The sequence below is a fragment of the Lissotriton vulgaris genome, unplaced genomic scaffold, assembly GCF_964263255.1.
Source record: "Lissotriton vulgaris unplaced genomic scaffold, aLisVul1.2 SCAFFOLD_474, whole genome shotgun sequence".
In the NCBI taxonomy this organism is placed as follows: Eukaryota; Metazoa; Chordata; class Amphibia; order Caudata; family Salamandridae; genus Lissotriton; species Lissotriton vulgaris.
Genome location: NW_028248784.1, coordinates 1,242,058 through 1,255,759, shown reverse-complemented (window position 1 = coordinate 1,255,759; position 13,702 = coordinate 1,242,058). Strand labels below are relative to the sequence as shown.

The 13,702-nt window shown below is 48.9% G+C and overlaps 1 protein-coding gene across 1 annotated transcript in view; it reads right to left on the bottom strand.

The window, feature by feature from the left end:
- Positions 1 to 1,608: 1,608 nt before the first annotated feature.
- The window catches only part of LOC147663829 (uncharacterized), a 276,738-nt gene continuing 264,644 nt past the window's right edge, over positions 1,609 to 13,702 (bottom strand). The window contains exon 5 of the mRNA XM_086950177.1: positions 1,609 to 1,780. Coding sequence (XP_086806303.1) covers positions 1,609 to 1,780 — 172 coding nt within the window. The remainder of the gene's footprint in view (positions 1,781 to 13,702) is intronic.

The following is a 13,702-nucleotide window of genomic DNA, read 5'->3' as shown; positions in this document are numbered from 1 at the left end:
CCAGACTTACATTGATGTCTTGGAATGTTCGGGGCTTGAACACCACTCGGAAACACAAACAGGTATTGAACTATGCAGCGCGACACAGGGTAGATGTCCTGTTTTTACAAGAGACACATTTGGCACTGTCGGCTACTGTCTCAGTGGCCAGGAGTTGGGGTACACACAGATTTTTTTCCAATTTTAGCAGTTATGCTAAGGGTGTTGCAATCTTAATACATAAGCGTGTTCCATTTGTGCTAACTGCAATGTCACGGACAGGGAAGGTAGATATGTGCTGCTGACTGGAGTATTGATGGGGCTCAAGATCGCTATGGTTGGGTTCTACGGGCCTAATGTTGACTCCCCCGCCTTTTTTCAGGAGCTTCAATTGTCACTCCTCAATGCTGACATAGATCTGCTGGTCATGGAGGGCGATTTTAATGTAGTGCTTAAACCCGGACAGAAATAGTACTTCCACTTCCCTGGACTCCAAAGCCCGGTCCTGAAAGGTGCTCGCTGATATATGCTCACACTTCTCACTGATAGACATAGAAGCCAGGATGCACCCCCATGCGCCAGAGTTTACACATCATTCTGGGTTCCACGGGACTAGCACTAGAATAGACTATTGGCTGCTCTCTCCAGGTGTCGCTGGATGGGTGGATGCCATTTCTACTCTACCACGTACTTAATCGGACCATTCCCCCATTGTTCTGAACCTGCTAATTCCCAGACGGGGCGGTTATGAGACACAGTGGCGATTCCCGGGAAGGGCCCTGTTAGACCCTGTTTTTAAGGAAGATATCCGGAACGCTATTGAGGAGTACTTTGATATCAATACCGGTTCTGTTAGCACTTGGGCAACGCTGTGGGAGGGATTCAAAGCCACCATTTGAGGGGTATGTATCGACAAACATGTGGGTGCCCTGAGGGAGATTCGCACCACTCTAACCCGTCTTGAAAAATACATTGCTGGGATTGATGGGGAGCTACACAGGGGACCGTCCGAGGCGACAGAAGCCAAGCGGCTGGAATTGCTGTTGGAATTCAGGGATGCAGCTGATAGAGAGCTGAAATTCATGGGTAATCATCACACGGCGCGCCAGTACGGGGAGGGAGATAGACCAGAGAAGCTTCTTGCGCAATTGATTCGCCCCCCTCGACAAGCGGCTTACATCACAGACATAGTGGACGCACAGGGCTCACAACATCACTCCACTCCAGAGGTTTGCAGCACATTTTTGTCATACTACCAAACTCTTTACCCTTCAACACTAACGTGCGAACATCGCAACCCTGGACCCTATTTGAACGAGATTGCCATGGTGTATCTTGAGAAGTATATGCAAGAGTTTCTGGCTTCCCCAATCACCCCTGACTCTATAGTAGAGGCCATTGATTCTTTGAGGGGCTCTTCGGTTCCAGGACTGGATGGCTTTTCAGCCGACTTTGACAAGGAGTATAAGGAGGAATTGGTGCCCAGACTGGTCGAGGTCTATGCAGAGGCCCTGGAGGCCGGCATTCTGCCCCCCACGCTTAGAGAAGCGGTAATTGTGCTTCTCCCGAAGGAGGGACGCGACCCCTCATCTGTGGATCATACAGACCACTGTCCCTATTGAACCTGGATTACAAGATTCTTGCCAAGGTGCTTGCAATGCGATTATTGCTTCTAATGGAGTCCATTATTTCCCCGGCGCAGTCCGGATTTGTTCCACATCGATCCACCTCTTTTAATTTGAGGACGTTGTTCTCCGTTATACACCGGATGGACCCGTCGCTCCCTGCTGCAGCTGTGTTTCTAGACGCAGAAAAAGCGTTTGACACTCTGGAGTGGCCCTTTTTTTTGTCCATCATGAGGCGAATGGGGATGCCTGCGATGTTTGTGGCCACGGTGGAGTTATTATACACGGCACCTACCGCACGAATACGTCTGAATGGCACAATCACGGACAGTTTTTCACTTTCGCGGGGCACCCGGCAAGGATGCCCATTATCACCGCTGCTGTTCATCCTAGCGATGGACCCTCTGGTGAGGCATTTTCAGGAGAAACATCTGCACAGAGGGCTTCAGTTTCATACTGGCCCTCTCCTCGTCTCACTTTATGCAGACGACACGATATTGTATGTCCGTATGCCACAGATTAACCTGGAGCCATTACTGTTGGAGATCGCCCGTTTTGGGGAATATTCGGGCCTCCGCATAAACTGGCACAAATCGGTCATTTTCCCGCTCACTCCCTCCACCTCCGAATGGACATGCGCCTTTCCTCTGGAGTGGAATACGGACTCAGTTAATTATCTGGGGATTCATGTGCACCTAGACACTGTGTCAATCGTCCGCTTAAATTATGGGCGTGCTCGTGATTTTTTGGAGAATCACATGGAGCGATGGCTCCACCTCCCTTTGTCTATGGCGGGCCGGATCGCCATAATAAAGATGAACGTGCTTCCACGGATTTTGTACCTGTTCAACAATATCCCGATACCTCTGACCAAGATTTTTTTCACGCAACTCCGTACACTGTTGTTTAGGTTGGTGTGGGGAGGCAGGAACCCACGGGTGTCATGGCAGACCTTGACGCTCCTTTATGAGCGTGGCGGATTCGGCGTGCTGGATTTTTACCTATATTATTTAGTCGCACAGTCCTCTTATGCCTATTACTGGTTCCATCCAGATGCTAGAATCCTACATTTAAAACCAGAGGCTGACCTGGTGTTGCCGGTTTCCCTTAAGACACTCCTCCTCAAAGGCTTTCCCCGCGACCCACAGGACATACAAACGGTGTCCACCACGTGCTGGGCTTGGGATAAAGTACGCAGACTGCTACACATTGACACACTTTACTCTCCCGCCCTTCCTTTGCCTAATCCCCACTGGCTGCCCATCACCGACGAAAAGGTGGTGCAGCGCACACTATCCAAATTTCAATTAGAAACTATTTCAATTAGAAACTTTTCCCGGAGGGGCATGTTTTCTCTGTGACGGAAGATCTTCGATTTGCTGACCGTACCTTCAGGGACTCTTTCACACTGACCAGACTTATGTCCATGCTCCAAGCAGAATTTCACACATTCGCGCTCCCACCCGAAGAAGCTGCAATACTCATGTTCATAATACAGAGCAAGACAGGGTCGCATGTTGCCTCTAAACTATATAAACTATGTCTGTCCACTCTCCCTTCACGGGATGTAAAGGTGCGCGCTGCATGGGAGAATGATCTGGGTAATCTTATTACCGACGACCAGTGGGCGGCGTGCTGTGCGGTTACTAGGGACGTGTCTTTGAATAGCAGGCACAAGCTTATACACTTTAAATTCCTGAGACGAATGTACTACACCCCTGCTCTAGCGCACAAGATAGACCCAAATAGGCCACATGCTTGTCCTAAGTGCCGGGCGCCGCAGGCTGACTTTGCCCATCTTTCTTGGACATGTCCGAGATTACATGAATACTGGCTTCAGGTACACAGAATGCTGGGGGATATGTTGGAATTGGAGTTGCTGCCTACTCCTGAAGTTGCGCTGCTTGGCTATGTTGTAAATTTCCCGCGTCTGGCGCGCAAATTGGCGGCAATCGGCTTGCTCCTGGCGAAGAGGGAGATCGCATTACTATGGGGGGCCAGACGTGCTCCCAGTGCGCAGGCTTGGCTCCGCAGCATGTCGCACTACAATGTGAACAGTGTGGAATACTCCGAGCAGGTCCCTATGGCTTTCCGGCCGCTTGATATTTGGGGACCATTTCGCACATACATTGAGAAGATCACACAGGAACAGAAGACACAGGTGATTAACTCCATTGTACAAGTGGGGGTGGGCTAGCATGTTACCCTGTTGCTCTGTTCCGGACTACACCATTGACACGATGCCGGATACTGGTCCACTGCATGCTGCGATGTAACGAATGTAAGCATTGTGATGCGTGGTTGTCTGTGAGGCTATCTGCGAAGCGCTTGGTATTTCTGTGGCCGATGCTATTTGCAGACCCCGAACTCAATACAACTGGACTTGACAGACCGTGAATCTGCTTTCACCTCATGGGTGATAATATTGTGATTCTGCATGTGATGTACCAGCGGCGCTGCTCTCTTGTGTTCTCCATCGCTTGCATGCTTGATTGAGGATTTTCTTTATTTGGCATTGTTATTCTTTTTATGTATATATGTTCTGATACTCACATAAGTTACTGTGCAATTCTTATTGCTTTTTTTTGTGTTTTGGGGAGAAAATATGAAAAATATGAAGATTACTGCATTGCAATCAATACCACTCCATGCGAATATTGATTATACCATTGCTATTGCTTCTGTTGAATATTGTTTGTACATATGATGCACGTGCCACTGAGTGGATATCATATTTGCGAATAAAGAAATAAAAAATAAAAAATAAAAAAATAAGACGCCCGGGGTTCTCAGGTTACCAGAACAATTGAATTTTTACTCACTGAAAGTTAATGAACATCCTGGTCCCTGGGAGAATATAATGCTGGTTCCTGCTTCATTAACACATATCCCAGTTTTACCATGGAGAGTTATGTGATACTTGGTCCTTACTAAAGGCATGCACCAACTTGATTCACTGTATAGTTGCATTTTTAATGCTGCTTGTCTTATCTGAACCGCGAAGTAGCTAACTGAAAAATTGGAGAAAATGTACTTTAGATGAATACTATGTTGTGCTATAATTGATGCAAGTAATCATATGGAGAAATGCTAAATGTGTTGAAAGTTACCTTGCTAACTGAGTAAGCTAATTGAAGGAATTTGATAAAGCATTTCATTCTACATTAACAGAGTGTGGTGTCATTTTTCAAGTGGAGGGGCGCAGGGTTACTGGGTGAGTGTGACGCAAGCATAACACAATTGCCTTGGAGTTAGGCCACTCGAGCCAAGCTACCCTAGGTGGACCGGTGACCCCGGGTCCAACATATTGGTGTTCAGCGGTGGGATCAGGGCTTGTGCTTGCGTTCACTTGACAGTGGCCAGTGTGCACCACGCAACCTGCACCTGAATTTTTTTTATTTTTTTAAAGGAGTTTTCTCCTAGTTGGCCTCCCTAAATGGACACTTGTTTTTTCCAAAAACTTTTCTGGTGGGGGTTAGAATTAGCTCTTATTTGACGCCTCTCCCTTGAGAAACCCCAAATAAATGTCTGAGGGCCCGTCTGACAAAATGGAGTTTGAGTTGGCTGAGTTAGAGACATACACAGCGGCCCAACTTAGGGAATTTTGCCAGGAGAAAGGGGTGTTCTTCAAGCGTGGTGCGAAGAAAGTGGAACTCCAAACAAGCTTGAGAGCATGGGTGGCAGCTCACCCAGATGGGGAAAAGGGGGAGGAAGAAGGGGATCGTGACACCATCATAGAAGTGGACATGCTGTACCAAACCGAAGGGGGGAATCTGTTATCAGGTCCTGGGACATCTTCGAGGGTGGGCAATAGTGTGTCTGGAAGGAGCCTATCCTCCGCAGAATTAGCGGACAGGAGGGAGAAGATACAACTAATTGGAGAAAGAGCGGGAGGAAAGGAGGTTTCTCCATGAGCTTAGCTTAAGGGAGTTAGATCTCAAAAGCCCTACAGATAGGCACCCCCAGTAGTCTTATTGGTGGCAGCGTACCTAAGGAGGTTACCAGGGAGCCCAGACCCTACTTGCCCAAAGATGTAGTTGCCAGTTTTAGTGTAGGAGACAACATTGCCAAATGGTTGGCTGCCTATGAGGTCTCATTAAGAGCCCATGGGATTTCAGAGAGCCATTGGGGGGTGGGCTGTACAAGTATATGCCTCCAGTGGGGAGGGATGCTCTTTTAGCCTTGGAAAAGGAGGAACAGACCAATTACCCCACAATGAAGGTTGTCCTAATCAGGAAGTTTGGGCTGACCCCTGAAAAATATCGGCAGAAATTTCGGAACAGCCACAAACTATCTACACAAAACTGGGTAGATTTTCTGGACTACGCTAAAAAGGCCTTAGAGGATTGGGTACAAGGCAGCGGGGGATCTCACCTAGTTGGATACTTCCCCTACTCATAAAGCGGGCCATACGTTAGATCTCATCTGTTCTAACCTCTCCGACATTTCGGTCAAGGATCCTAGACCAGTTATATGGTCGGATCACTACTTTATTCCTTTTGTCAACATCATGGCCCATCATGATAGACCCACTGTCACTCCCAAGGAACTTGGTAGAAACTGGAGCAAAATCTCCCTAGAATTTCTCTCCGAATACACTAAAGATTCCAATACCCTCTTGGTCAGTGACCTTGATTCACGCATTCATAATCTTAATGAGTGGGTAACCAAAGCTATGGATTCAGTGGCACCTCTCAGACCCATTAAAACCTTTAGATCTGCACCAGTCGCCCCCTGGTATTCGGAGGAACTGAGACAAAAAAAAGTCCGCCTGCAAATCCCTGGAATGCGGTTGGAGACTGAACTACACAGCAGAAAGTAAAACCAAGTACCGGATTGCCCTTAAAGAATATCGTAAGCTGATCATTACACATAAAAGAAACTTTCTATCGGATAGAATTGAGAAAGCTACTAATTCCTCCAGAGAGATCTTTAATATTGTTAAATCTTTCTCAGACTCACAGGCCTTGAATTGCCGCCTCCCTGTGTCTCAATCTTTGTGTACCCAAATTTCTGAGTTCTTTGAGGAGAAAATCGCCCTTATATATGCTTCCTTCCCTAAAACAGATTGCTGTGACTCAGGGGAAGAACAGTCAGATAACCCCGCCACAGTCTTAGTACTTGCAGAATTCTTAGAAATCTTAGAATTCAGGAGCTTCTTAAATGCAAATCTGAGTCTCCTAGTGACCAGTGGCCAGCAAAGCAATACAAAGCTTTAGCAGCATTTCTAAATCCCCATCTCAATTCTATATGGAATGCCTCCCTGAGCTCTGGTATTTATCCAGAGTCGTGGAAACATGCTTTCTTGGTTCCGATACTGAAAAAGGCTAATGCGGATGTAGAGATCCCTGGAAACTATAGGGTTATTTCCCTGCTTCCCGCTCCAGTCAAGATCCTGGAAAGGCTTGTCCATCATCAATTGGCCAGCTTTATAGAATCTGAGGGCCTTCTCCACGATTCTCAGCACGGATTTCGCGCAGGCAAAGCACAGAGTCGGCCCTGATTGAAATGCCCGACTGTGCGGTGGACCCTAGACCAGGGATCGAGGGCGGTGTTGGTGGTGCTGGATCTTTCGGCAGCATTTGACACCGTCTCTCATACGATCCTCTTGAAACGGCTGAGATCTATTGGAGTTCAGGGCACGGTTCTCAATTGGATTGCTTCATTTCTGTCGGGCCGTAAACAACAAGTATATAGCCCCCCTTACACCTCCTCAGCTAAGCCTCTCAGGTGGGGCGTCCTGCAGGGCTCTTCGTTGAGTCAGCTCCTTTTCAATGTTTACCTCACTCCCCTAGTTGAAATGCTATCTCAGTCTGGAATTAAAATGACATCTTATGCGGATGACATTCAGATTCTTTTCTCCTATAAGGATTCATCCCCTTTGACTTTCGACCCCCTAAAAACATGCATGAAGAATATTGCGAAGTGGATGGATCTTAACTTTCTAAGACTAAATGCCGGTAAGACCGAGGTCTTGTTTTTCAATCAACCATCTCCTCTTGCATCTAACCTTTGGTGGCCGGAAGACTTGAGTATGGCCCCTTCCCCCAAGGACTCGGTCAGAAACCTGGGGGTTAGATGGACAACCGTTTGTCCTTTGCCAATCAAATCCACACAGTCTCGGCCGGCTGCTTTTCCAAAATTAAAATGATAAAAAAATGTATCAACTACATGCCCAGTAATATTAGAAAAAACGTAGTCCAGGTCCTCATTACATCGCACCTGGACTACGCCAATGGACTCTATCTGGGATTGACAGCTGGTTGTGTGTTACAGACTCCAGATAGTTCAGAATGCTGCGGCCCATCTGGTTTGCGGCATTCCACTCAGACATCATATCTCTCCTCACCTTCGGAAACTACACTGGCTGCTTATCTCTAAGAGAATTGAATTCAAAGCCATGATTTTGGCTTTTCGGGCCACTAAAGGCTTAAGATCAGCCTACCTTACCTCTAGTCTCCGCCCATATAGTCATTCCAGAGCCCTTCGCTCCAATACTAAAAAGTTACTAGTCAACCCCAGATTCAAAAAAGCTCGATCAGGAGGCAAAACTTTTCAAGTTTGTGCTACCAATCTCTGGAATAAACTTCCACCTGCCCTCCGTTTTATTCAGTCTGAACCTGAAATCCGCAGATCCCTCAAAACATTTCTTTTCTGTTAGCACTTCACTTTCTGTACCTACAGCTTGCTGATCATTAGCGCCGGGACACCCCGTTGGGGTAGCTGCGCGCTTTATAAATGACACAAATTATAAAGGTTACTGATTATGAGGGGTTGTACAATCTGTTCCTGAAGGAGCATCTCCTTGAGAAATGTTTACCGGAGCTGCGTCAACACCTGGTGGACAGCAAGCTGACTAACCCTAGGAAGCTTGCAGAGGAGGCGGACATCTGGGCTGGTACCCAGGTGTCCTCAAAGGGAACTGGAGGGGATTCCCAAAAGACTGGTCAGGGCACTCCTCAGAAGAAAGAGGGGGGAGACAAAAAGAAAGTTCTCGAAAGGCCCCCAAAACAGCTTGCAGGGGAAGTGATCAGGTTTTCCTCCCAGAGTTAACCAACAGAAATCCACCTATCCTGACCATAGTCCGCAGCCTAGGGTTGTCCGCTGTTATGAGTGTGGTGGAATTGGGCACTATAAGGGAGATACCAAGTGCCCCAAGAGACCACCCCCTCCCACTGGAGGAAAAACCCCGGGAGTGGCTAGTGTAGTGCTCTGGGAAGAATTGCCCTTAGATAAGGGAGGTGAGTAGGCAGGGATAACCTTAGTGTCCCTGGGAGATAGCGAGATGGTTCCTAAGATCCAGGTGCCCCCAAATATCACCAAGTATGGGCAGTGGGTCACTATCAACGGCCAGAGAGGGGAGGCTCTGAGGGACACATGTGCCAGCATGACTATGGTAAGGAGTCAGCTGGGGTCCCCAGAGCAGGTGATTCCAAACGTACTCCACCCAGCTGTGATGGCTGACGGCAGAATAGGTTACTATCCTGTGGCTGAAGTTCCCTTTGAGTGGGGAGGAGTCGCGGGCCTTCTTCGAGTTGCGGTGAGCCCTGCCGTGCCAGTCGATTGTCTGTTGGGGAATGACCTGGAGCACAATGCTTGCAAAGAGGTGGAATTCCGGACCCATTCGGAGATGCTGGGTACACCTGATTGGACCTGTGCAAGCACACGGTCCGCGACTGCCCGCAGGGAGAGTTCGCAAGGGCTGGAGCCTGGAACAGAGGCACAGCTAGCTGCCAAAAAGGGGAAGATCCGGGGACAGGGAAAACCTGGCTCTGCATCCACACCCGTGAGATGGATGGGGCACTGGAGGTGGTGGTCCCGGAGTCCACAGAGGGGGATGTTGTCTCCCTGGAGGACTTACCTATCCCTGCAGAATGGCTTGTGGAGGGAGGACCTACCAGGGAAGAGTTTTGTCGGGGGCAGAAGGAGTGCCCTACCCTTGAGGGTCTGAGGCGACAGGCTGAAGCCCAGGCAGCAGGTAACATTGCAGGGAATTTTCACATCTACTGGGAGGATGGTGTGAGAAGTTGGCCTGGTATATGATGTTCACTATTCTAGTGAGCACCTTGCACCTGTCCAAACAACCCTTATGGTGATGGTTGTAAAGTCAACCTTATAGACCAGCTATCCTAGGGGTAGCATGGACAAAGCAGTCTTAGGCTAAACTCAAGAGGGCATGTGAAGCCAGCTGTTTTACCATATGAAATCCCTTAAATACCAAATGAAAGGGCACCACACAAGATGTATATTGAAAATATATATGTATTTATTTCTAAACAAACCCCTGAACTCTTTATGAGCACAGAAGCACAAGCGCAAAACAAGTAACTGAATAGAATAGACAAAAGTTGCACAATTATGTATAGGGCGGGGTGGCCTGTCAAACCATATATTTAAAAAGTGGTATAAGTACCACGACACGAACAATGGTAAAGCCTAGGGCCTTGGGAATCGCTGGGGCTACACTGAGCTAACAATAGTTAGGAAGCAGGAGGCCCACGGGAGGAGTGTGCAGTGTCTAAAACCACACAAGTGTACACATTGAAGTCAATGGGTGCGTAAAAGTTATAAAGTTAAAGAATTAAGAGCCTTCCGACTGGAATAGAACTTAACCACTTGAAACTAGGACACTAGGGATGTAAACCTCTACAGGAGCACCGTAGTACTCGAGTTACCTAACCCATAGAAAGCGGGTGCACAGGTTCAAAAGTGGGTCGGGTTTCGTCGTGGAGATCTACGGAGCCTTGGAGTGAAGATGCTGCAGGCGGCCAAAAGAGAAGAGTCCGGGTGGATCCAAGGGTGGATCGAAGATGTAGAGGACCTGAAAGCAGAGGGGACAGAGTCTGGGTCACTAGCCAGTGATCAGCGTGGAACCAGGATGGAACCAGGCGATGTCTGGATGCGATCAGGTGCTGATGGAAAGCTCGTCTCTGCAGCCACGCGGTCCAGGAGTCATCCACGACGACCAGGATGGAGTCACGAGCTGTCACACGAAGGCTCTCGCTGTCGGCGGTGTTGGCTTCAAGATTGGAGGCAACAAGCCTTGGCAAAGGCAACCCACGCAGGAATCGATGTAGGCTTCTTACTCAGACCAGCATGGTCTGAGGGGCTGCTTCTTTTCAGGGAAGCAAAGGCCAATGTAGGCTTCTTACTCAGACCAGTAAGCGTGGAAGGGTATACTCAGATGTGAGTCCCTAGCTCATTGCACCATCAGGATTCAAGCAGGAAGGCTGAAATGCCAGAAACCGGTCCCCGGTAGCTTGTTTCCTTCCCAGTATAAGAATTGGCTTGGTAGTTTGGTCTGCCCTGTTCCCATGATGCACTGGGCCAGGGTCAGACTAATTTGCATATAGCCAAGTTCTGAGCTGGGATGGTGCAGTGAGCTGAAAAACGGTGATGGATAAAGCCCTGATCTTTGGACTGGGTAAGAGTGGTCTGCTTTATTCAGACACTCTGTTCATCACCACCCACTTTTCTGAATCATTTTTGTCCACCATAAGCGTGGAAGGGTATACTCAGATGTGAGTCCCTAGCTCATTGCACCATCAGGATTCAAGCAAGCCGGTCCGAAGACGGCTGAAATGCCAGAAACCGGTCCCCGGTAGCTTGTTTCCTTCCCAGTATAAGAATTGGCTTGGTAGTTTGGTCTGCCCTGTTCCCATGATGCACTGGGCCAGGGTCAGACTAATTTGCATATAGCCAAGTTCTGAGCTGGGATAGTGCAGTGAGCTAAAAAACGGTGATGGATAAAGCCCTGATCTTTGGACTGGGTAAGAGTGGTCTGCTTTATTCAGACACTCTGTTCATCACCACCCCCTTTTCTGAATCATTTTTGTCCACCATAAGCGTGGAAGGGTATACTCAGATGCGAGTCCCTAGCTCATTGCACCATCAGGATTCAAGCAAGCCGGGCCGAAGACGGCTGAAATGCCAGAAACCGGTCCCCGGTAGCTTGTTTCCTTCCCAGTATAAGAATTGGCTTGGTAGTTTGGTCTGCCCTGTTCCCATGATGCACTGGGCCAGGGTCAGACTAATTTGCATATAGCCAAGTTCTGAGCTGGGATGGTGCAGTGAGCTAAAAAACGGTGATGGATAAAGCCCTGATCTTTGGACTGGGTAAGAGTGGTCTGCTTTATTCAGACACTCTGTTCATCACCACCCCCTTTTCTGAATCAGCAGGGTCTGAGGGGCTGCTTCTTTTCAGGGAAGCAAGGGCCAGTCTGGAGCAACCAGACCAGCGGTGTAGTTTCTCGGATTCGTCGCCAAGATGGCCACTAGCCAGCGGGCAAGTGACCGGGCAGACGTGTCGAGCAGGAAAATGCAAAAGGGCCCCACACAGAACTCGTGGAGTGTGCAGGGCTGATCTTCGGTGCAGATGCTGCTCGGGCTGGGACTTCTCAATCCCCAATGCACAGCTTCGAGGGGACCTTGGGGGCTGCACAGTTAGCAGGTCGAAGGTTTTTCAAGATGGCCGGTCCCACATCTCACGTCGCCTCCACGGGTCTCAGCTTTGCAGGGACTGTGGATCAGGCTGTTGGATGTCTGGGAATCCGGTTGTTGTCAGGCTCTGGGCTCGGGCTCCGGCGGCGGCAAAGCAAGTCAAAGATCGCCGGATGGTGCCTGCTTGTGCAGGGTGGTCACTCCTTGACCACAAGGGAGATTCTTCAGTCTTCTTCCAAAGTAGAGTGATGAAGGTCCTGAGTTTCGTTTCAAAGTTTCAGTCAGGATAATCTAAAGTCCTAGTGACTCAGCTCCTACCTATATACTGATCTTAGGGGCTGGAATACCTGCTAGGTCCCTCCTATTGGTGGGACCAGGGAAGGGGGCGGTTATACCGCTTTCCCTTTGTCCAGTTTCACGCCAGAGCTGGGGCAGGGAAGCTCCAGCACCGGTTTGAACTGGACTATGCATGGGACACCTTGTGTGCCCCAGGCATGTCTCAATCCGTTGAGCCCTCCCTGTCCTAATACACAAAATCCTGTCTGAGGTGGTGCTAGCACCTCCCAAGGCAGGAAACCTATTGTCCAAGCCTCCCTCGCTGGAAGGACTCCCAGCAGCAGGAGGTCAGAATTGTGTCTGTGGCAGCAGCATCCATTTTGTGATGCTGAGGCTCTGGTTAACTTTAACTGGGAATAGTTAGAACAGGTCCTCTCCCTTTAGAAGGGTGGAATGCTACCCCTGTCGCCAGGACTGGCGAGGGGGTAGTATTCCAAATCGTATGACACCTTACTCGACATGTTTCGATAAAGCCAAACCATAGTTAGCATCTAACCGCGAGCATTATAATGCACTTAAGAGTATATGGTATGGCAATATCCCAGAGCAGCTAAAGGACATGGTTCCGAAAGCTGCAGACAGGCTCAGCTCATGCTAGACATAAAACCAACCACTCTGCCTCCAGGATTGTTAAGGCCTGCCATAGGAGTGACTTATAGGTGTATATGTGTCTAGGTATAAGGTTAGATATAGGTATACTATATCTAACGCAAAGGGTGATTACACCACCTTGCCCCAGCTGAGTGATCAGCCACTTGTGTCAATTTGGGTGGCCAGCCAGGGGTGGCATAATACATACTGTAGCCCCTGGTAGGCCTTGGATGAACCTATACCCTGGGTACCTATAGAACACTGTACAGGGGCTCATAAGGTGACCCAGTATCCAATTGGAGATGTACCTAGGGTATATGGAGTCCATTTTAACGAGAGAGCAGGAAGCCTGGGGCCCTGGTTAGCAGGATCCCAGGCCAACTAAGTCGAAAACCAGCTAAACACTAGGCAAAAAATCTGGGGTAACCTTAGTCAGGTATCTACCTTGCTACAGATGTCCTTCTCTACAGCGAAACCAAAGCTCCGTTGCACGGTACGTCACGGGCCTTGGTAGTTCCCCAACGTTACAGAGCCTTTCTCTTGGAGTTGGCTCACGAGATTCCCTTGGCAGGACACCTGGGTCAGGACAAGACCTTTGCCCGGCTTGTCCCCCATTTCTATTGGCCTCAAATGAGGGTGGCGTCCGACACTTTTTGTAGAACGTGTGTCTCTTGTCAAGCCAGTGGGAAAACAGGGGTTAAGCTGAAGCTCCCCTGGAACCACTACCCGTC